Source organism: Hippopotamus amphibius, chromosome 6 (genome assembly GCF_030028045.1).
Source record: "Hippopotamus amphibius kiboko isolate mHipAmp2 chromosome 6, mHipAmp2.hap2, whole genome shotgun sequence".
Taxonomy (NCBI): domain Eukaryota; kingdom Metazoa; phylum Chordata; class Mammalia; order Artiodactyla; family Hippopotamidae; genus Hippopotamus; species Hippopotamus amphibius.
This window is the reverse complement of record NC_080191.1, coordinates 120,549,072-120,570,937: the sequence shown is the minus strand read 5'-3', so window position 1 is coordinate 120,570,937 and position 21,866 is coordinate 120,549,072. Positions and strand designations below refer to the sequence as shown.

The 21,866-nt window shown below is 44.2% G+C and overlaps 1 protein-coding gene across 1 annotated transcript in view; it reads right to left on the bottom strand.

Moving 5' to 3' along the window:
- Positions 1 to 21,866, bottom strand: part of CLSTN2 (calsyntenin 2) — a 611,171-nt gene that overhangs the window by 122,570 nt on the left and 466,735 nt on the right. The window contains exon 5 of the mRNA XM_057738942.1: positions 15,253 to 15,402. Within this exon, the coding sequence (XP_057594925.1) occupies positions 15,253 to 15,402 (150 nt within the window). The remainder of the gene's footprint in view (positions 1 to 15,252; positions 15,403 to 21,866) is intronic.

The following is a 21,866-nucleotide window of genomic DNA, read 5'->3' as shown; positions in this document are numbered from 1 at the left end:
AAGGCAGGTCAACTTGAGCTGCTAAATGATTCTGCCCAGAGCCAACTGAGCTGACAGATGATTCTGCCTGGAGCCAAGCCCTTAGCCTTTCAGAATGCAATTTCCAGGGTTTTTAGTAGAAAACCCCAGCCCTTGATTCTGTTCCCAGATTCCACATTGGGAACTGATGAAGGTTTAGTGTGCAATTCCCCATTTGCTTGGAATCCTTCCCCAGATTCCATGTTGGGAACGGTTGGTGGCAGCTGTAGTTCTCCTTTTTGTTTGGAATCAGTCCTCATTTCCTCAATCCTTGGGATTTGCTGGTTCAATCCTTTCCCCAAGGCTCCATGGAAGTTGTTGGTGGTGCATACAGGGCCTTCTTTTAGCCAGGATGCAGAAACATCTCCTGGTTACTGCCTATGTGTTAATGTGCACGTTTGTCTTCTTTGTGTAGATAAAGACTAATTGCTAATGACGTCCTTTACATCCAAAACTTGAGTGTGCCACTTCCGGCATACCTTCTTATTTTATGTCTGAGAACTGTGATTCCAGAAGCTGTAGGTGTTTACAAAAATGGCAAAATCTTGCTAAGGTTGTTCTATATCCTGAGATCTGGGCTTGGTAGCCATCAGGTTGGGGGTTCCAAAATATGGCCAAATAGAAATGTGAATTACACTCCATTTGTGGCTAAACAGAGCTGGATAGAAATATGGGTTAAACTCCATTTGTAGCCAGAGACCTACCAAACTGTTGTCAGCCCTTAGAGGAATTACAGTGGCCATTATGAGGAATAGACAGATCATTTAAAAAGAGTACATAGGGCTTCCTGGGTGGCACAGTGGTTAGGAATCTGCCTGCCAATGCAGGGGACATGGGTTTGATCCCTGCTCCAGGAAGATCCCACATGCCGTGGAGCAACTAAGCCTGTGTGCCACAACTATTGAGCCTGCACTTTAGAGCCCATGTGCCACAACTATTGAGCCCATGTGCTGCATGAAACTACTGAAGCCCATGCTCCTAGAGCCTGTGCTCAGCAACAAGAGAAGCTACCGCAACAAGGAGCCCGCGCACCACAACGAAGAGTAGCCCCCACTCATCGCACCTAAAAGAAAGCCCGCACACAGCAAAAAAAGACCCAACACAGCCAATAAAATAAATAAATAAATAAATAAATAAATAAATAAATACATTTATTAAAAAAAAAGAGTACATAAAAGCAAGGACTCCCAAATCATACAAACAGAATGGGATACCTATTTTAATAGGTATGTAGAAGTCTACAAAAGTGTTTGAAATTCCAAAATAGCTTCATTGAAGGACTTATTGCAAAAGCCTAATGAAAAAATTAAAGACATAAAAGGTACCTAAAACAAAAGCTACACCCAAATCTTTGGGGAATTGGAAACAACTGTCTTTGTCTTGAAAATCTCTGCAGGGCCAAAGGTGTGGCTCTCTAGAAATTCACAGTTCACCTGCCTTACAGGGAACTATATTGAAGACACAAAAGACCCCGAATAGCCAAAGCAATCTTGAGAAAAATAATGGAGCTGGAGGAATCAGACTCCCTGACTTCAGACTATACAACAAAGATACGGTAATCAAGACAATATGATACTGGCACAAAAACAGAAATATACATCAATGGAACAGGATAGAAAGCCCAGAGATTAACTCATGCACCTATGGTCAATTAATCTATGACAAAGGAGGCAAGGATGTACAATGGAGAAAAGACAGTCTCTTCAATAAGTGGTGCTAGGAAAACTGGATAGCTACATGTAAAGGAATGAAATTAGAACACTCCTTAATACCATACACAAAAATAAACTCAAAATGGATTAAAGACCTAAATGTAAGGCCAGACACTGTAAAACTCTTAGAGGAAAACATAGGAAGAACACTGTGACATAAATCACAGCAAGATCTTTTTTGACACACCTCCTAGAGTAATGGAAATAAAAATAAAAATAAACAAATGGAACCTAATTAAACTTAAAAGCTTTTGCACAGCAAAGGAAACTATAAATGAATGAAAAGTCAACCCTCAGAACGGGAGAAAATATTTGCAAATGAATCAACAGACAAAGGATTAATCTTGAAAATATATAAACAGTTTATCCAGCTCAATATAAAAAAAAAAACAACCGAAATCAAACAATGGGCAAAAGACCTAAACAGGCGTGTCTCCAAAGAAGACATACAGATGGCCAAGAGGCACATGAAAAGCTGCTCAACGTCATTAATTATTAGAGAAATGCAAATCAAAACTACAATGAGGTATCACCTCATACCGGTTAGAATGGGCATCATCAAAAAATCGACAAACAGTAAGTGCTGGAGAGGGTGTGGAGAAAAGGAAACCCTGTTGCACTGTTGGTGGGAATGTAAATTGATACAACCACTGTGGAGAACAGTATGGAGGTTCCTTAGAAAACTAAAAATAGAATTGAAACAGGAGGGAAGGGGGCAGGGCACAACCTTTAAGAGAATGACATAGCCTGAGGACATGACATAAACTGATTAGAACGAAATGGGATCAAGATGCTGGACAAGGATAAGTTGACTTCCAGGCCCCTTGACAGTTCCAAGGCTGACCATAAAGGTCAAAAAGTGGGTGGTGGCCCAATTCCTGGAAATCCCCACCCCTTCCTGAAATAGCTGGAATACTCTACCCACTCATTAGCCTATGAATTTACCCACCTTTACAAAAACTGACAACCCCCATACCCTGGTGCCTTTCTCACCTTCTGAGATGGCCCACACTCTGTCTGTGGAGTGTGTTTCTCTCTAAATAAATCTCTAAATAAACATCTAAACATCTTACCTATCACTTTGTCTCTCACTAAATTCTTTCTTTCATGAGACATCAAGAACCTGAGCTTCATTAAGTCCTGAAACCAGGTATGTGATCTCAGTTGGAAGATCTTGGGTTTTGGCCAGGTTTGAGTCCCAGCCTCATGGGCTCAAGTTCCAGCACATGGATTCAAGTTCCAATTTGAGATGCACGGTTTCAGAATTACCATATGACCCAGAAATCCCACTACTGGGCATATACCCAGAGAAAACTGTAACTCAAAAAGACACATGCACCCCAATGTTCATCACAGCACAATTTACAACAGCCAGGTCATGGAAGCAACCTAAATGTCCATTGACAGACAAATGGACAAAGAAGATATAGTACATATATACAATGGAATATTACTCAGCCATAAAAAGGAATGAAATTGAGTCATAGAATCATGGATGGACCTGGAAACTGTCATACAGAGTGAAGTAAGTCAGAAAGAGAAAAACAAATATATTAACACATATACGTGGAGTCTAGAAAAACGGGACAGATCAACCAGCCTGCAAGGCAGAAATAGAGACACAGATATAGAGAACAAACATACAGACACCAAGGAGGGAAAACTGGGGGGCGGGGGGAAGGGGGGAGAAGGGGTTGTGGTGGGATGAACTGGGAGATTGGGATTGCCATATATACATTAGTATGTAAAAACTAGATGACTAATAAAAAAATCAAGTTGTACACTTTAAATATGTGCAATTTATTGTATGTCAATTATATCTCAATAAAATTCTTCTTAAAAGGAAAAAATAAAAAAAATTTTTTAAAAACCCATAATGGAAAACAATATGAAAGAGAACATATATCTGAATCACTTTGCTGTACACCAGAAACTAACAACACTGTAAACCAGCTTCACTTCAATTAAAAATAATTAAGCAAAGAAACAAAACCCACGAAGTTCACCTGCCTTTTTTTTTTTTTTTTTGCCAATCCCCAAACCTCACCTAATCCTCTCAAAATGCTTACAAAAATCAGGACATTGGAAACAGAATTGTCCTTCACTTAACCTGTGCCTTTGTGATGTAAATTTCCTACTCCTATTTTTTTAGGACCAAAGAGCCATTCTTTGAGATGCAAACTTAATAGGGAAGTCTCACCAGAAGAAAAAGGAAAAAAAGAGAGAGAGGAGGTATTTGGAAATTGGGCTAACTAGAAATTGAGGCAGGAGACAGATGGGCCCCCAGGGCAAACAATCTGAGTTCATTCCCTGTGGACCGATACTCTGAGACAGGAATAACAGGTCAGTTGGGAGAGGAGGTTGGGCCCTGTCCAGATAGAAGATAAGAGACCACATATTCCTCATTCTCCAAGTCAGCAGATCTCTCCCGACTATAAATGCGCAGAAAGCCTCCTTGGAGGTCAAAAGGGAAGTGATGCCAGGTGGCCGAACCTACCCATAGACCTCTTCGATGGAATCCATCTTGGCTAAGAGATGCGCATGCACACGTGGGAAAATCCTGAGATACACCAAATATGAACTTTGAACCAGGCAAATCAAAATGATTGGTCAAAGGAAACACAGAAGAAATGCCCCATAAAAGTGATTCAAACTGCCACAAGGGTGAGACTCTCTTTCTGAGTCCACCTGTGTGTCTATCCACACGTAATCTGTCCTTTTTTTTCCTAATAAATACTTTACTTGTTTCACCACTTTCCGTCTTTGTGGGAATTCTTTTCTGCAAAGCTGTAGGGCCAGGGCCTTGTCACTGCCCACTGGTCTAGTGGCTAGGATTCAGTGCTCTCACCGCTGCTACCCGAACTCAATCACTGACGGAGAGCTGAAACTCCGCTTCAAGCCGCTGCGGGCCGAGGCCACCTGAGATCAGAAATCTTGCAAATCTTTCCCACTAATGTTAGTAACTATAAGCTCTGTTTGCAGCTGAATGTTTGTCTATATATGTATATGTATCAATAGAAAAGTTTTTCTACATTCAGATGGTATTGCCAAAATTAATTTGTAAAAGAGCTCTATTTAGTTGGTTTCATTTTAAAGTTCTCAGAAATATAACAGAAACTAACTCAAATACTTCTCAAGTTCACATGATTTAGGATAATCTTTAGTAAATTTAAGTTTCTTGGTTTAATTAAAACAGACATATCTTTCAAGGTTATTGACATTGAACATATTGCAGATAAACAACTTTTATTCTATTCAGATTTACTAGTCATATTCATGTTTCTCTCTTGCAAACTTTGTCAGCAAAAAATAAAATAACTTAAAATGATGGCTGATTTTGTCTAATGTCTCATGACATTTTTGTGGGTAATTTAAATATGATTGATGGCAGCAAATGTTTTGATAGATGTAAATGGGATAAGAATTTATACATAAACTTTTTAGCAACAATTATATGTTATAATGTATATACTTAAAAATAGCCTTTGAAATCTTTTTTGCTAACTTGAAACTTTTGAGTTTTCTTAAGTTAAATGATAGAAATGTGTTAAATATCTAGGTCATTTATAAATGAGAAAATTGTGAAACATTAATTACTGAACATAGGTTTATCTACTTTTGGATTCCTATTGTAAAGAAACTCAAGATAAATTTGATTCTATTAGTGATAGGGATAGAGTAGGATGGTTACACAGGTAGTTGTAGAAGTCTCAGTAGGGGGTTATAGGTAGAGAGAGAAACCTAGGGAACTTTGGGAGACCACTGTAAGTTAATGATTGCTAAAGAAAGCTATGGGAACATTGTGAAACGAAGTAGGCTTGCTTAACTATAAAGCCACAAATAAAAGCATGAGATAGGCCCCAGGTCATTAAGTGAAAGAAAAAAATGAGGCCTGCAATATGCTTATTGAGTTCAGCAAGATATCAGCAAGATGATCCTTAGGACCAAGGAGAGGAATTTAAGGGAACGGTGACATTCCAAAGTAGGAGACCCTCATTATACGGAAACCTGAGATGATTCAACAAATTTTAGTACAGGTTACCACCCTTCCACTGATTTGAATAAGTGCTATGACAGTCCTAGTTTGACCTCATAGGGTCAAACACTCTTCTGCCTGATACGAAGGAGGAGCTAGTGATGTAAGCCCTACATCTATTCAAAGAATGAGGAAGAAGGCGGTCCTTTCCTCCTCCCTCACTTTGCTTTGATTATAAAAATGTAGCCCGCTTAATCCTTGGGGCAGAGCTTCCTCGCCTGCCCGCTTACATCCCTCACAAGCATCCTATATTAATAAATCTAATTCTTGCCTGTCACTTTGCCTCTCGCTGAATTCCTTCTGCACTGAGACACTAAGAACCTGAGCCTCAGTGAGTTCAGACACTAGATGAGTGATTCTAATTAAAAGACCATGGGTTCAAGTCCCAATCTGAGTTTAGGCTGGGTTTGAGTCCCAGAACGTGGCTTCAAGTCCCAAACTGAGATGCACGGTTTCATTAGTAAACATGTTTTGTGTCACGCTGAAAGACTGTAATGTGAAGAAACACGTTTCTAGAAATTATGAAATGTATTCATAAATTTGTCAATTGAAAAAATATGCTTGTCTGACGTAGTTCACAATTGCTAACTTAGTTTTCACTAGAAATTAAGCTTTCTAAGAGTTAAGAATTCTAATTAAAATATGTAATTAAAGCTATTAGTAATAATAAGGGACACAACTTTACATGCAAGGAAAGTAGGATGTGTTTCTCAGTTGAGTGAAGAATTTGAGGTATGGAAATGTGTTCCTATTAAGGGAAATGAGAGTAATTTCGCCTAAACTAGAACTTCTGGTTATGAAGGACAAACTAAATGTATACAAAAAGTTGAAGTGACAGAGAAAAAGGACTTTTATATAATCCATCAAACTGGCTAAAATTGAATCGATATTATAAGGGTGTTAAAATATGCTTTAAAATCAGTACATGGTCAGGCCACTTAAGATGGCTGTTCTCTTGCTCTCTGGACACCCCCTGCCTGGACCAGTGCCTGCTTCACCTACACCCCGCTCACAAGGCTGACCTTCCTGCGTACTTGCCCCAGGCCCCAGCTAGTGACAGCTTATCAAAGGGGTGGTGAGGGGTGTGTCCTCTGATGGTTTCCCTGGTAACTAATGAGCCAACCTGACATCAATTTCCCCTATAACTGGCAATCTCCCCTTCCCCTGGGGAGCAAAGACTGCCACCATGTCCTGCCTGCCATCGCCCGCTGCACAGGGTGGGACGTCGCTGCAGGACATTGCTTCAGATGAGTAAGCTCCCCCATCTATTAAACCACTGGTGTCTCTGTTGCTGATTCCGGGCTCTTTCTTAGGTCTTGAAGCTGAGCAAGCACAGGCCTTAGGGGCCTGTGGGGGGCAGCCCAACAATCAGGAATATATTCATGTGAAACTAAAACCTGGTTTTCTTTCATCTGCTAAAATGACAAAGGAGATTCTCTCTCCACAAGCACTAAAAACCTGACTTACCCTGCATCGAGCAGTAAATGCAGGGAATAAATCCATCCCCTGGCTGGGAGTAAATACAAAAGAGATATAATCAGATCTCTCTCCTTAACTCTTGGAGACTTTGCAGATTCTGTTGCAAAAGCCCTAGCTGCCCAGCAAAGATCCTTAGACTCTCTGGTCAAGGTTGTTCTTAATAATAGAATAGCCTTCGGTTATCTTTCAGCTGAGCAAGATGACTGTGCTGTAGTCAACACCATCTGCTGTACCTGGATTGACACTTTAGGGAAGGTGAAAATCAGTTACATAGGATTACTGAACAAGCCACTTGGCTTAAGAGGGTGCCTGCTTCAATAGGGTCTTTCTTTGATTGGTTTGGGTCTTGGGGACCATGGCTCTGAAGTGCACTTGAGAATTAACATTGAGAATTATTCTGCTTATTATAATCATCATAATAACTCTAGTGTGTTGTATTCTCTAAAAAGCCTTAAATGCATGTTTGCAGTTGCTAACTACCAAGGAAATGACCTCGCTAAGACTGGAACATCAGCAAAAAAAATGAAGAGTATGATCAATTTAAGGATTATGGGCCTGGAACTGTGACCTGTGAATGTCACAGGGATTAAGCAAAGACATTGTGACCTATAGATACTACCCCAAGGATCAACAAAGCTGTGAGAACTGCAGAGCAATAGGTGAGAGTGGTGTTAATGCCTTAACTTTTGATCATATCTCTCAGTTAGGCTGAGAGTTTGACCAAAAGGGGGAACTGTTAAAGAGAAAACCACAGGCCCAAAAAGGGCACTACTTGTGCTAAAGCCCGTGATACCAAACCTAGATTTAATACCTGACCTGACAGCAGTTTTGACCTTCCTTAAGGATGTAATCCTTTCTTTCTTTCTCTCTTCCTTTCTTTTCCTTTCCTCCCTGTCGCCTTTCCTTCCTTCATTCCTTCTTCTCTTTCTCTCTTTTGAAGTATAGTTGATTTACAACATTATGTTAATTTCTGGTTCACAACATAGTCCAGAGATGTAATCTTAATTGGCCAGCCTGGAATTTTCTGGTCAGCACCAACGAGGTGATCTGTCATGGGGACCCTTTCCATCCCCCAAAGGAAGAAGAGGTAATCCGAATAACAGACCCTTGCCTTCCCCTCCAAAGAAGGTGACCTGGCCTGGAAGAATTCTTTCTTTTCTTTCACTAATAATTTCCTTGCCCCTCCTCCTTCAATAAAAACCCTCCATTTTGTACACCCCCTCCGGACACTGGTTGGGATGCTGCCCGATTCATGAATTGTTGAATAAAGCCAATTGGATCTTCACATTTACTACACTGAATTTTGTTTTTTAACAGTCCTTTAGAACAAAAAGTTAGTACCCCAATGGAGGTATCTAGGACCCCCTGGGAAGACAGTGAAGGGGGAACTGAGGGCAAGGAGACATCCTTTCTTCTGTGTTTCCGGCAATGCCATCATGTGTCAGCCTGCAACAAGGATGACATCACCATAAATCCTCCAATGGACACACCTCCACCTTCTGAGCCCTGCCTGTTTCTGTTTCTCTAAGCAAATCTGGGTACCTTCATCGGCTGATCACTCTATGATTCGAAATCAATGCCTCTCAAGAAGGAAAACCTAAGTCAGCTCTTTGTTGTACTTGATCAATAATTGATCTGAGTTTTGCAAGGGGCAGGGTGAAGCCAGCTGACCCCTGGGGCCTGGGTATTTTTCTCCTTGGCAGGGTGGCAGGCAAGTAGACAGCTGCAGAGGGGACGGACCATATACTTGACAAGGCTTAGCAGGGGTCTTTTCTACCCCAGACATGCCTGACTGCCAACCTTGTCCCCTAGCCTATGGGACCTCATGGGATTTGCCTGAAAATTTAACCTCTTTTTCTGATCAGTACTTTGAATTGGTTTTGGAATAAATACATGATTTTAGATACTTTTCCAGAAATGCTCTGCTTAGTACCCTCAGGAATAACGATCCTTTTCAGCTGGTCTCCCTGTCCAAATTTCTGCATCCCAGCCACCATCTATGTGGTTGGCCAGACAGTCCTTCTTCTCCAAGATCTCCCTCCACACTGCCTCTGGGCTTCCCACTGCCCTTGGGGTAACACAGGAGTTCTCCCTCTTGATCTGGTCCCCACTGGCCTGTCCAGTCTTCTCTCCCACGCCCTCGCCATATCATGCTCCCTTGCACATTCCTGACATCCACTCCCTAGTCTGGAACACTAGTCTTCTCTGTGCCAAAACTATCATCCTTCAAGATTGACCCCAGGTGCATCTCCCCCAGGGCCCATGCAAGGTTAAGTGTCTCTCCCTTGTGTCTCCAATGCTCCCTCCAGCAGAGCTTGTGTCCCCCATGTTGCCTTCTATACTATGAGTCCTGGTAGGTCTCTTTTCCTCTATATCTCCAGGCTTCAGCACACAGTGGGCCTTCACTAAAGGGTGAATGAATTCATACAGAATATCTCCTACTGTGTCATGCGTGTGTCAATTTCAGTTATCTCACAATACAAATAACTAAGGGAAAATTAATCTCAACCAGCAGTTTTCAGGCTGCTGTCTTTTCAACACAAAAATCTTAGACACACTTAAAAATACTTTCTGCATGACATTCTTACTCCAAGTGAAGGCCATAGACCAGGAATATGCAGATCTACCTAGACTTACTAAGTCAAAATCTGGATTTTACCCAGCCTTTCAGGTGCTTATGTGCACATTCAGATCTGAGAAACATTCCTCTAAAAGACACTCACCTCCTTCCTAACGAAGGCCTGATTTGTGGAAGGGTATAAACACTGAGACAGTTTGATACACCTGGAGATTTATTCAAGCCCGAAAGAAGGAGAAGAAATGGTTCATTATGTGGCTGAATCTCCTTTTCTTTCTATATTAAATAGGACACCTTACTGTGAAGGTAAAAGGAGCAGGAATTGAGCCCATGGGAGAAGCTCTAGGAACCGGTGAACTGATGCTGGGCAAGGTATAATTGGCTGCCGTGGGATGGTGCTCAAGGATGAGCAGGCAGATGAAGATGGGATTCTGTGGGGGCTGAAGTCGGGAAAGCTGATTTGATGTGAGAACTTCAGATCCAGAATGGCTGGATGTCTGGTCAGCATGCCTGGGAAAGAAAGGGCCAGCGGGAAAGTCTACAGTGATTCTCTTCAGAGGGAAGCTGTTTTGCATAAAGGGGACAGTGACAGATTGAACTTCAGGTCTCAGCTGGCAGGAGCAGGTAATAAATACAAAATCAGGCTTGCAACAATAAAAGGGAAAATGTCCTACGTGTTCGGCAGACAATGTTTTCAGCATGAAAGATACAAAAAGATGGGCCAAGGGATTATAAAGAACAATAAAGGAAGGGAAAAAGGAGAGATGGGTTTCTCAATGTAATGCTACATACCATAATGTAAAAACTAAACAAAACAAAGCCTCCAAGCCAGCAATTGAATTACAAATGCTCCTCTAGGACACAGTCTGTGGCCCCTGTAAGGGGTGGTAAGCAGTGCCCTCTCTGACTGTTACTGCCCCTATCACCCTGAGAGCCTCTGAGGGCACTGTATCCTCTGTTGTGCTCTGACCCACGGATGGATGCAGAAGTCCTCGGGCATGGGGATGGATAACCGCTTGGCAGGAGGCAAATGGACACTAAGAAGACTGCAAGTCCACATGCCTGGCATGAAAGGCACAAGCTCGTATTTAGCACGTGTGCTGCGGGCACACCTTTTCCCCAGTTCCTATTAGAATCGTCCATCTCCATGAATAAGAGCTGCTATAGGGATACTGTGAGTTCTCAGAGCTCAGGACAAAACACAGAGGTTCAGTTCTCCCCTCCACCCATACAGGTCTAGCTGATGCTTTGAGGACCCTCTTCTTCTCTGGGCAGCTGAGAATGGGAGTAACATTTGCTTAGGCAAATCTCCACCTACCCCTGCAGAGTGAGCTGACCCTTACCACCTACTCAGAATTATGATCTCAGAATATAGCAGAGAAGACAAAACTCACATAAGAGCAATATGCATGCACTTGGTACCCTGGGGTCATTTTCCAGATGCAAAGCCTTCCTCCCCTTGCTGCTAGCTGAGCCTCTGATAAGCCTGCCTCTGCCACTAGTGAGTGATGGTGGTAAGCAAGCTTTCAGGTGATGCTTAGGTGATGGACAGACAGTTCAGTGAGTGCCAGGGGCTGTGAGGAGTGTGGTTTTGCCTTCAGGGAGCCCATATCATTTCTGGGAGGACAAGGTTCGCCCACAGAAAAAAGCCAGAGGATGGAATACCATAGCCTGAGCAGATGATGCTTTAGCCAAGGTCTGAAGGGCAGGTGGCAGCAGACCCGGAGGGTGAGATGTCCTTCATGTACAGCTGGGAAAGGCCAGCCTTGCCTTGGGAAAGCTGCAGTCCTACATTCCTGGAAGGGGTTATTATGGTGAAAAACAGGGCCAATGCCCTAGGGCATCACTGGAGTGTGGGAGGAAGGGAGGGCTCTAGCTGCAAGCAGGTGGGGACTAAGGAGAAAACGGGGAGCGAGTTTGGAGAGGTCAGAGCTGTCCTGTCCCTCCAGGACAGCTCCCTGGGAGAAGCTGACTGCAGCAAGGGCCTGTGGTGGTGCTGATTGGGAGTGAGGGGTCCAGGGGAGACAGAAGGCTCTGAGCATGATGGATTGCTTTCAGTATGATGCAATCCCCTCCTGCCTGGAGGGAAATGACTTAGAACAGCTACAAGAATTTGCACTGTCAAACTGCGTTTGCTTGGTGACTCTTGTTGCTTGCAAGAAGCCGGCTCGGGGAGGAGCCTCTGCTCTCCTGGTCAATTACGCTTGGCACACGTCTGCAGAGCCCTCACTCACAGCTGGGTCTGAGGGGCTTGGGGATCATCGAGGCTCCTCACCCTCACATCCAAAATCTTGACTACCAGCCCTCCACTCCCCCGACCTCTGATCTCTCCAAACTCGCTCCCCATTTTCTCCCCAGTCCCCACCCCTTCCACAAGCCAGACCGGCTTCCTGACATTGTTCACTGCACCCTGAATGGCCTCCTGTCTCTTTGCTCCTCTCTTATTGTATACAGTGCAGCCTTCACCCTACTCCTGTTTCAGGAAGAGCCAGCCCTTTCCCCTAGGAACCCGATGGCCTCTCTCAGTGAGGGGCAGCCTGCTTCATCTGTGGTTAACAAAACAAACAAACAAAAAACAACCCAGTAAAACATGTCTCACTCCAGTTTGTTCTACAAAGCTGGGAGAGGGGGCTGGACGGGAGACACACACCTGGGACCGGTAGTTATGCTCTTCCCTAGAGAAAAGAGCACTTCCAGCTCCAACGCTGCATCCCTGGCCAGGAGTAGAAGAGATCAGCCCCAAGATGGGTCAGTCAGAGATGGCAGTTGCCATAGTGGAGGAGTATAGCGGATCAGTATGGTGGAAGGAGGGAAGATTTCTCTCTAGTTCTAGGGGCTGGGATAGGAATGTCAGGAAAGCACATTGACTGTCACCACACATATCTGAGACCCTGGACGACCTGTCTGTGATCTGAAAGTCTGCTGGGATGATGGCTGGGGAGACAGACCTAATGGCTGTCTACAGTGGGTGAGCTGGAGGGAGGAGGGGAGTGATGCAGAATCCAGCGTTGGCTTCTACCACCTAAGGCTGGCAGACTTAGGCAGGGAGCCACCATCAGGTAGTTGGTCCAGATGTTACATCTGCTTACATCGCTTTGCCTGGCACAGTGAACTGATGCCGGGAGGTGGTGCTTGCCTCTTGTCTTTGTTCCATGGAAAGGTACATTTTTAACCATTCATTCATCTGTTCAGCACTTGCTGATCACCTGCCTTGTGCCTGGCCCTGTGCTGGGCGCTGCAGATACACCAACAGATGGAGAGCGTCCTTGCCTTCTGGACCTCCCTGTCTAGAGCTGAAAACAGCCTTGTGCCCTGAGGTAGGGGCCCCACACATTCTTAACATGCAGAATGAAACATTATAAAAGTGTTTTACTTTGCATACATTTAACACTGACATTAAGTAGAAACTCCGTTAGGAAATTACATTTAAATATAGGTAACAAAAATGTGATTCCAAATCTGCAGGTGTCTCATTTATCAAAGACAAAAAAGATTGGACTCATTCCCCAGATACGGCTTTGTGTATTGCTTCCCTCACTTAAAAATCCCATTGTGAGCATGTCCCATGCTTAGAAACATTTTACATTCTTTCCAGGCTTTCTTTTCAAAAGCTAGACTTTCACTCGGGCCAGTTGTTATGTGTCAAAAGAAAACAAGGTGAGTTCTTCTTTATCTAAATAGCTTTCCATTCATTCATTCATCCAATGACCCTTCCTTCCTTCTTCCTTTCATCTTCTTTTTTTTTTTTTTGCTACACTGCGTGGCATGTGGGATCTTAGTTCCCCCACCAGGGATTGAACCCTTGCCCCCTGTATTGGGAGTGTGGTGTCCTAACCACTGGACCACCAGGGAAGTCCCTCTAATGACTATTTCTTGAGCACCTATCATTGGGGCCAGTCATGTGCTAAGCCTGAGAAATTCCACTGTGAATGAGACAGAATTCTGTCCTCAGGACCCTCAGGGTCTAGTGAATTACACTAAACCAGAGTTCAGGCCCCCTGAGGTCGGGAACACACAGTTTCCCATTCTGGCCTGTTCCTTTCTCTCTGTCTCTGGCTTGATCCTAAGTAGAGGGACACAGCAATGACTCTACTTTGTTCTTTATGTTTCATATGTCTTCGCTGTGCCTTCTATACTGAGCATTTCATCTTGTTTACTTTGTTCAAAGGCAAACGGCTCTGGCTCTCTCCAGAGGTGGATTTAATCACCCCTCCCATCTTTCTAGTTGCAAGATTAAGGAAGATAAAGTTGTGCAGGGGACGATCTGAGGGCAGTGACCCAGATGGGTGCTCAGATGTCCTTGCTTTGCACCATGAGATCCTGCCAGTCTGGCCTGCTGAATTGGATTAGGAATAAATGCCTGACTAAAAGGCAGTCATTCAAAGTCTGACCAGTGACCTATATGTGGTCTGGCATCAGCCTGCCTGGTAGGAACATGAATGACCAACACAGCTAATCACACCCTCTCTAGAGGACTTGAAGAATGAAAGATATAGAGAGAATATAACAGGAGCCCTGAAGCTTAAAGACATATAAAGGACAGGCAGCAGACAGAAGCCACAAGGCAGAGAAGTCCATGGAGCAACGTGGGTTATGAATAAGCAGAAGCCTGCAGCAGCAACAACACAGGAAGCAGAAACAGGAGAAGCTGAACAGCCAAAATGGTGGCACAGGGATAACTCCAGCATCCCTGCTCAGCCCCCGGAACTGTTGTTGCCACCACTAGAGCTCTTGCAATTCCATAAGCCATCCAATCCTCTGTGCCCTCCGACTCCGCAGCTAGCTTTCCCATCCTTATGTCCCCTTAGTTCACTGCTACCCCTGCATCCTCTAAGGGTAACCTGAACCTTCTGTCTTTGCATCCTAAAAGATCTAAACTAGCACCAAAATCCACCTCCATCTAAGGCCATTGCTTCTTCATTCCCAGAGCCAACACTTTAGAAACCCCCTAATCCAGCAGAGGCTGGATTCTGGATCTCCGATCTCTGCCTGTGCACCCTCTGTGCAAGCCCAAGACGCACGCAATCTCCCCCAGGTGCTGAGTGATGATCGGAATTTGAAATGCACCAGCTGGACTCCGCAACCCTTAGATAAAGTGAATAGGCTGGCTGGCCCTTTCTCCTGAGCACTGCGGGATAATTACTATTGACTGGAAGATGTCATGAGATTTGAGAAAGGGCACACTGGACAAACTGGGCGCATGAGTTAGGTGGGTTGCCTTGGACATTCTTGGCTGTAAAATGGGGATATTATATCACCCAGGAGTTGTGAGAATAAACAGGCTACTCTATTTCTTGCAGAAGAGTGCCTGCGCTTTACAAACTCCTCTAGCTATGCGTTGTATGACTAGAGGGCAGGTCTGGCACCTCCTATACTGTACACATGGTCAAGCTGCCTTCATCTGACAGGACTGACGAGAGCAGGCCCACCTTGCCAGCCAGGCTTGCAAACTGGCTTCACGTCCACCTGCACCAGGGTGTCCTGTGCTGCGGGCTTCTGTCCACAGTCGTAGGCGGTCACCAGGATCTCATACTGGCGTTGCCTGTCATAGCTCAGCTTCTCCGTGTTCCTGATGTTGCCTGAGGACACAGGACATTTAAAATCATTTCAGATCTAGTAAACCATGTAGCAGTTCTTCAAAATTCCTTCTGCCCTCCTCCAACCTTCACCAGAATAAAATGTCCCCTTCCCCTATCTCTTTGTAAAAACAAGGGCAAGTAGGGCGTTTGCTTCCACATGTGGCATGCTCGTGCCTTGGTGGAAGATTCTCAAGAACCACCGGCTGGAGCCACTCCTGCTGTGCGATGGAACTGCCGGGGAATTGTGCGCACACATCTGGAATCTAACTGGTGGTGTTAAGTACAGGATTGTCAGAAGACCACCCTAAACTGCGCCCATGTGGCTGTGTCCCTAATGTAGGGCATCGTGTGCTCATCTGATGTCAAGTCTCTGGGAAAAAGATGGAATTCAGAAACGTTCCGACACATATTTTTTAACATCTGGGCTCTTCGCCAGGAATGTCCACTGCCTCTTCTCACATTATTTTGCTACCAAATAGGAAGTAAAATCAATAAGAGAAAACGTGTGACCTCTCTTCTGAAAGCTACACAGAATAACAGATTCCTTGCCCTGGTGACAAAGACATTTTTCTTCTCCAAGAGAGACCAGACATTGTTTCTGAGCCATTTTTGTGTTTTTGCTCCTGTGGGTTTGATATTATGGTTCAGAAATAAATATTTGACAGTTAATGGGCAAACTTCCAATTGACTATTTTTGCTGAAATAAAATTTTGGTTTCAAAGAAACGAATCAAGGCCTGATATGCATTTAATACTTTTTACTTTTTGATTGCTAGAGATTAAAGTCTTCCTTTGTTGAGAATAATTTCATTTGGCTTTCTTTTTTTCTGATGGTGGAGCTGACAGCAAATTAGAACACAAATGATATCATCATTCTTGCCAGAAGCAAAATCAAGAAAATGGAAATTAAAAAACAAACAAATCAACAAGCAAATACATAAACATGGTGTGGCTGACTCAGGTGTATGTATGTGTGTGTGTGTGTATATATATTATATAACACATATATCTTATATATATAATTTTTATGTGTTTCCACCTTTGTTAAATTTTTTAAAAAATTTTATTGGAGTATAGTTGATTTATAATGTTGTGTTAATTTCTAGTGTACAGCAAAGTGACTCAGTTATACATGTATATATTATTTTTCATATTCTTTACCATTACAGTTTATCAGAGGATACTGAATATACTTCCCTGTGCTATATAGTAAGACCTTGTTGTTTATCCATCCTATATATACTAGCCTGCATCTGCTAATCCCAAACAACCCCCTTGGCAACCACAAGTCTGTTCTCTATGTGTGACTCAGGTATATTTTTATATTTCATCACAACTAAGGGGAAACTCCTTAATGAGCTTTCTTCCACTCCAACTGATGTATATTGTTCATGTGATTTCAGACAACAGGGACTCACTCAAGAAAATTCAGAAAATAAGAAAAGCCACACCATGTGTTACAGATAGGAAAAATTCATCCACCCATCACGCAATATGAGTAAAAGATTACTCAGCACAAGGCCATGAGCAGGTGCTACGAACATGAGCGTATGTGAGGGTGTGGAGGCAGAGGGGGTACGACGTCGCCCAAGACATTGGACCAAGAATTGGCATCATTTCTTCTGCTATCTGCTCTGGACTGTTTCTAAAAATGCACCTGCAGCCAGTGATTGGAAGTCAAGTTTCCTTTAACAAAGCCAGGAATCTCTGAATAAGAATGGACTTGCTGTATCTTTGGTCTTGTGGCCAGTGTTCAGAATCCCTTTCCTTTTTCTCCAAATATTTGTTTCCGTCTCAGCTAGGGGCCCGGCGGGTGCACATCTGGAACGGCTCAGTATGGGGTTGGTAACACTCTCTGTGGCTTCTGTTAACAAACTAGTTCATGGTTTTAGCCATCACAGGGGAGGACTTCTGCCGGGTGGAAGCCCTGTAATAGGACCCCGAGAAGTATGTTTCAGCAACATCAAATTGAATTTTGAACAAAAAGTTTTAACTTTCTCTTTCTTTAAAGTTAAATGGCTCTCAAAAGATACACCTCGTAGAACAGGAAGGCTCAGGGTTTACCGTCCGTGCGGCATTCAGCAGACCAAACACTATTGATTGTGGTAGAAAAATAAACACACGAGCCCGCAATCCTTGGCTCAATTTACCACAGCTCCACTTGGGTAAGAAGTCTTAATGAAACTGTCTGAGAAACTAATTTACTTTCTCCACCACCACCGACTTCACGCATGGGAGAATGGGTTTCAGAGCACTGGATTTGAAGCATTCGGTAAAAATGAGAGTATACTGCCGTCTATGGTTGTAGGGGAAGGGTCATGTTTGGCTAAGTCACACATTTAAACTTTTTTTGAAAGATCAGAAAAAGCCATCATTTTTGCTTCTGTGACAATTGTATTATTTCCCCCACATGTGAATGATTTCTCCTAGCAGTGCCTTCTCAGGAGACCTGAGTCCACAGTTAACCCGGGTGAGTACTGGTCCCTGGGCTTATTTCTCTGTTCCAAATGAACCTGGGAAGGTAACGCTCAAAGAACAATCAGTACCTACTATGTGTCACAGTGAAGGTATTTTTTAAGAACTCAGATGGGGTGAGGGATGCAATGAGACAAGTGCACTGACCTGCACCCTCCTTCTTTTGGCATTTAAACTGGAGTCGCCCTTTTGGAAAGCTATGCAGGCCAGTCACTTTGCAAGTGTTCATATCTTTTGGCCATGCAATTCCATGTCTAATGATTGACTCCAGGAAAATGATAAAAATTGCAGACAAAGGTGCAAATATGTTCATCTAAACATTACTTATTACATTGAAAAAGAGTAAAGAATTGGATGCCCAACAGTAAGAGACAAGCTAAGCCTGAGTCTTTGCTTAGATGGACTGCTGTTCACACTAAACGTGTTAATTATGAAGCGTTTTTATGGGTGCCAAAAAATCCACGTAATCGAATGTTAAGTGATAAAGGGAAGCTAAACAAAAGCAAGGAAAGCGTGGCCTTACTTTTGTTTAAGAACTTCATAGAAAAGGGGATGGTAAGGTGTCAGTAGCGGTTGTCTTCGGTGGGGTTACAGGTGACTTCCTTCTTCACATCTTTCTACGCTTCCCTAGTTTCCCACAAAGAGCATGTGTTTCTCTTCTATTCAGGTGGAAGAGAAGCGTTTTCACGTACTTGGAGAACAAACAGACTCGAGGACACACTGTGCTTGTAGGCGTCCAAGGCCCGTTACGCACCAGGGCAGCCTGCGGAGGGCTCGGTGGAGGCTGCGTGAGACCAACCCCTGCTTGGAAGGTAGAAAAGTCTGCCAAATGGAGACGGGTGTCATCGAGCGCCCCGCTGCTCCCTGGGCCGTCATTCCCACCCCTGCCCAGTAAGCTTGCTCTGTGCTGACACTCTGGTGAGCATCTTGTTTGCAGTGTATCTGCCCTCTTATACAGGCCCAGTATTTAATTCCATTTTACAATGAGGATCTGAGGCCAAGTTTAAGTAACTTTTCAAGGACCTCTCTCTCTCTCTCTCTCTCACACATACACACACAGGGCTGTGGGCATAGGATTAAGACACAACTTCGTATTTTTGAACTTAAATACCATTGCTATGCATCCCTGTCAAATACCACCGAGGACAGTAATAATATCACTGGTGACAAGGCTTTGGGACCAACACTCGGGGGACCTGACTCCAGTCTCCACTCTGCCACTGGGGTAGCAGGTGCTGTTAAGCCAGCTCTTTATGCTTTAGGAATCCGTTTTTTCATCAGTTCAACAGAAGTGAGGATCTAGGCCCTACCAATCTCAGAGAGACCAGCCAAGTGCTAGAAGATGGGTGGCTGGAAGTTGTCTGAAATGGACCCAGAACATCCTGAGAGAGAGGTAATCCCACCAACGCAGTTATTTGCCCATAATTTCGGCCTGTAAATCCTTGGGGAGTGAATAACCTCCATGTCTCGGTCACCCAGGTAAATATCTAATAATCACGACACCACGAATGGAACACTCTCTATATGCCAAGTACCCTGTGAACGTCATCCCCAGGCACTGCCTCTCCCCGAGGTCTCACCACCCCACCATGGGGCAGGGACTGTTACTGCCATGATTCTTCAGGGGAGGAATTCAAGGGAAGGGAGACTGAGGACCTCTGGCTGGAAGAGGTTGCGTCTTGCGTTAAGATGGGTCCAGCTGACTGCATGTAACGTCATCTATCCTCCCTGCTGCCCTGTCCCCCTGCTTTTCCCCTACAACCAAAGAGCCTGGCAGGTGGGGGGGCCAAGGAACCATCTCCCTAAAGGCCTAGGACCAGAAGGAGTGGACCCCAACTCAGCAGTACTTTTTCTAATGTGCATGCAAAGAACTTCTTCAAGGAGCTGGGAAGGTCGCTGAGGAGTGATGGATATAGGCCAACTGGGAAGCTCATTAGAATGGGAGCCGCTTCCGCATCCGCCCTTAGGTCCTGCCTTCATTACTTGAGAACTGCTTTTGTAAACCTCGCTGTTGGGGGCCCACGTTCCCTGGGAGCGCTGGCTCTCCTCTTCATCTCAGGTTGTAAACCAACGGTGGAGGCAGAGGCCTGGCAAAGGACCATTACTCACTTTTAATGAGACAGCTAGGGAAATAAATTGGCATATGTTAGGAAAATGGCTCATCAAGGTGAGTAATTATCTTCATGACTAGGGCATTTTACCCTCCGATAAAGGAATTTGCATCTCCTCTCTCCTGGGGCAGTGGCTCTCCAGAACTAAGGCAGGAGGCCAAGGGCAGCTTGACCACTCTTTCAAGATACCCTTCCCCCTATCCAGTGCAGCTCTTCAGCAAGGGCTTGTTACTCCCCAAGTTCCAAAGCTCTTGTGGACATAGACTGCACAGCTGATCATAGGGGACCAGAAACATACAAAGCAGGTGTTTCATATTTTGTAGAGTGGCGTGTGTGTGTGTGCGCGTGTGTGTGCGCGTGTGCATGTGTGTGTGTTGTGTGTCTGTGTGGCGGGAACAAGCCAGCCACTTCATAGGGCTTGTAGGAAAAGCAGTCAGGAGCAGTTCTACTAATTGAAATTACCTCCTTCTTAGTCCTGGACCAAACTTTAAAGTCCGGTATTGTCTCCTTTACTTTCTCATGCATTGATCCTGTGTCCCACACAATTAGCATCTAGTGATGTCCAGATGTATAATTCACACCGGCCATGTGTCTGAGCATCTTATAAGGAAACTTCCTTATTTCCATTTTGTCTGTTCTATGAATAGTGGTTTCATCTTCCAAGACAGGATCATAAACTCCTGGAGGCCAAGGATGAGGGTGTCTCCTTGGCATCCATGTCCTGTGGAATCTGCTGCAGTTCTCAGGATGCAGAAGACTCTGCCATAGGGTATGTTTCTCCCTGACCTCAACATCAAGAGGCACGGGAAGCACTGAAGATTTGTGAGATGGTGTTTTCCTCTAGGCATTGGCTACCAGGAGGCTCAGGGCTAACTCGCTGTCTAACCCTGGCTCACGGCATGCTTTGTGCACACCCTCACCCATGATGCTGCCTGACTTTCTACTTTTGATTTTGATTTTTTTTTCCCCTAGATAGTAAGCTCCATGTGGGCAGGCCCACTTCTGTTCTGACTTCCCCTCTATCCCTATTCTCGGTTCCCAGCACTGTGCCTGGCACTTAATAAACATTTACAGAGTGGATAAACTTTCTCATCTTTGAGCAGTTAAATCCTATCTGAAACAAAGTGAGGATAATAGACATATACCCACACACTCATGCTAATAATGAAACACTATACTTGGCAAATAATTATCATTTGATTAGTATCAAGTTATTGAGAATTACAGTTAAAGTGCGATGAGTTGATTGGGCCTCTGGCTGTGGTGTTTACACTGTGATGAGCTTTTGAATAATGGTGATGGGGAAATAAGCAAATAGCTTTCTAGGATTGTTTTCAGTTCAGTAAGGTTAGTTTGAGATGGAGTGTGGTGGGAGGGGTCTTTCATCCTCATTCGCACTGGGGTGGAACCTTGGCAAGAGCTTTAAAGATCCCTGAATGGATCTACAGCTTAGAAAGTGTTTCCAAAATCTCCACCTTCTCTTTTAGCGTCTCTTTGTCTGGGAGCAGATTGTCGTGGTGGGAGTAATGTTACAACTTGTTATGTAGGAAACTCAGATGTGGCTGAATCGATGGCATGGTTCACATCTGGATGACAGCAGAAAAATTCTACCAACCTGTCTTCAGTGCCCAAATGGATGGCATTGTGAGTTCCATAGACTATTCACTGAGGGGGTTTCTGAGGTGTCTTGGGGTGTCTTAGACCTGGCTGGGCTGTTAATTATGTAAGGTCATCCCTTCTAGGGCAGGGCTGAGTTCTGGGTTGCAGAGCCTAGATCAGGGATAGCAAGGGAGGCATCACCTGCCAAGCACTTGGCCTTCAGAGGGGCGGGGGGTGGAGCTGTTTCCCTGCTTCCATCCACTGGGGTCTTCTCAGGACA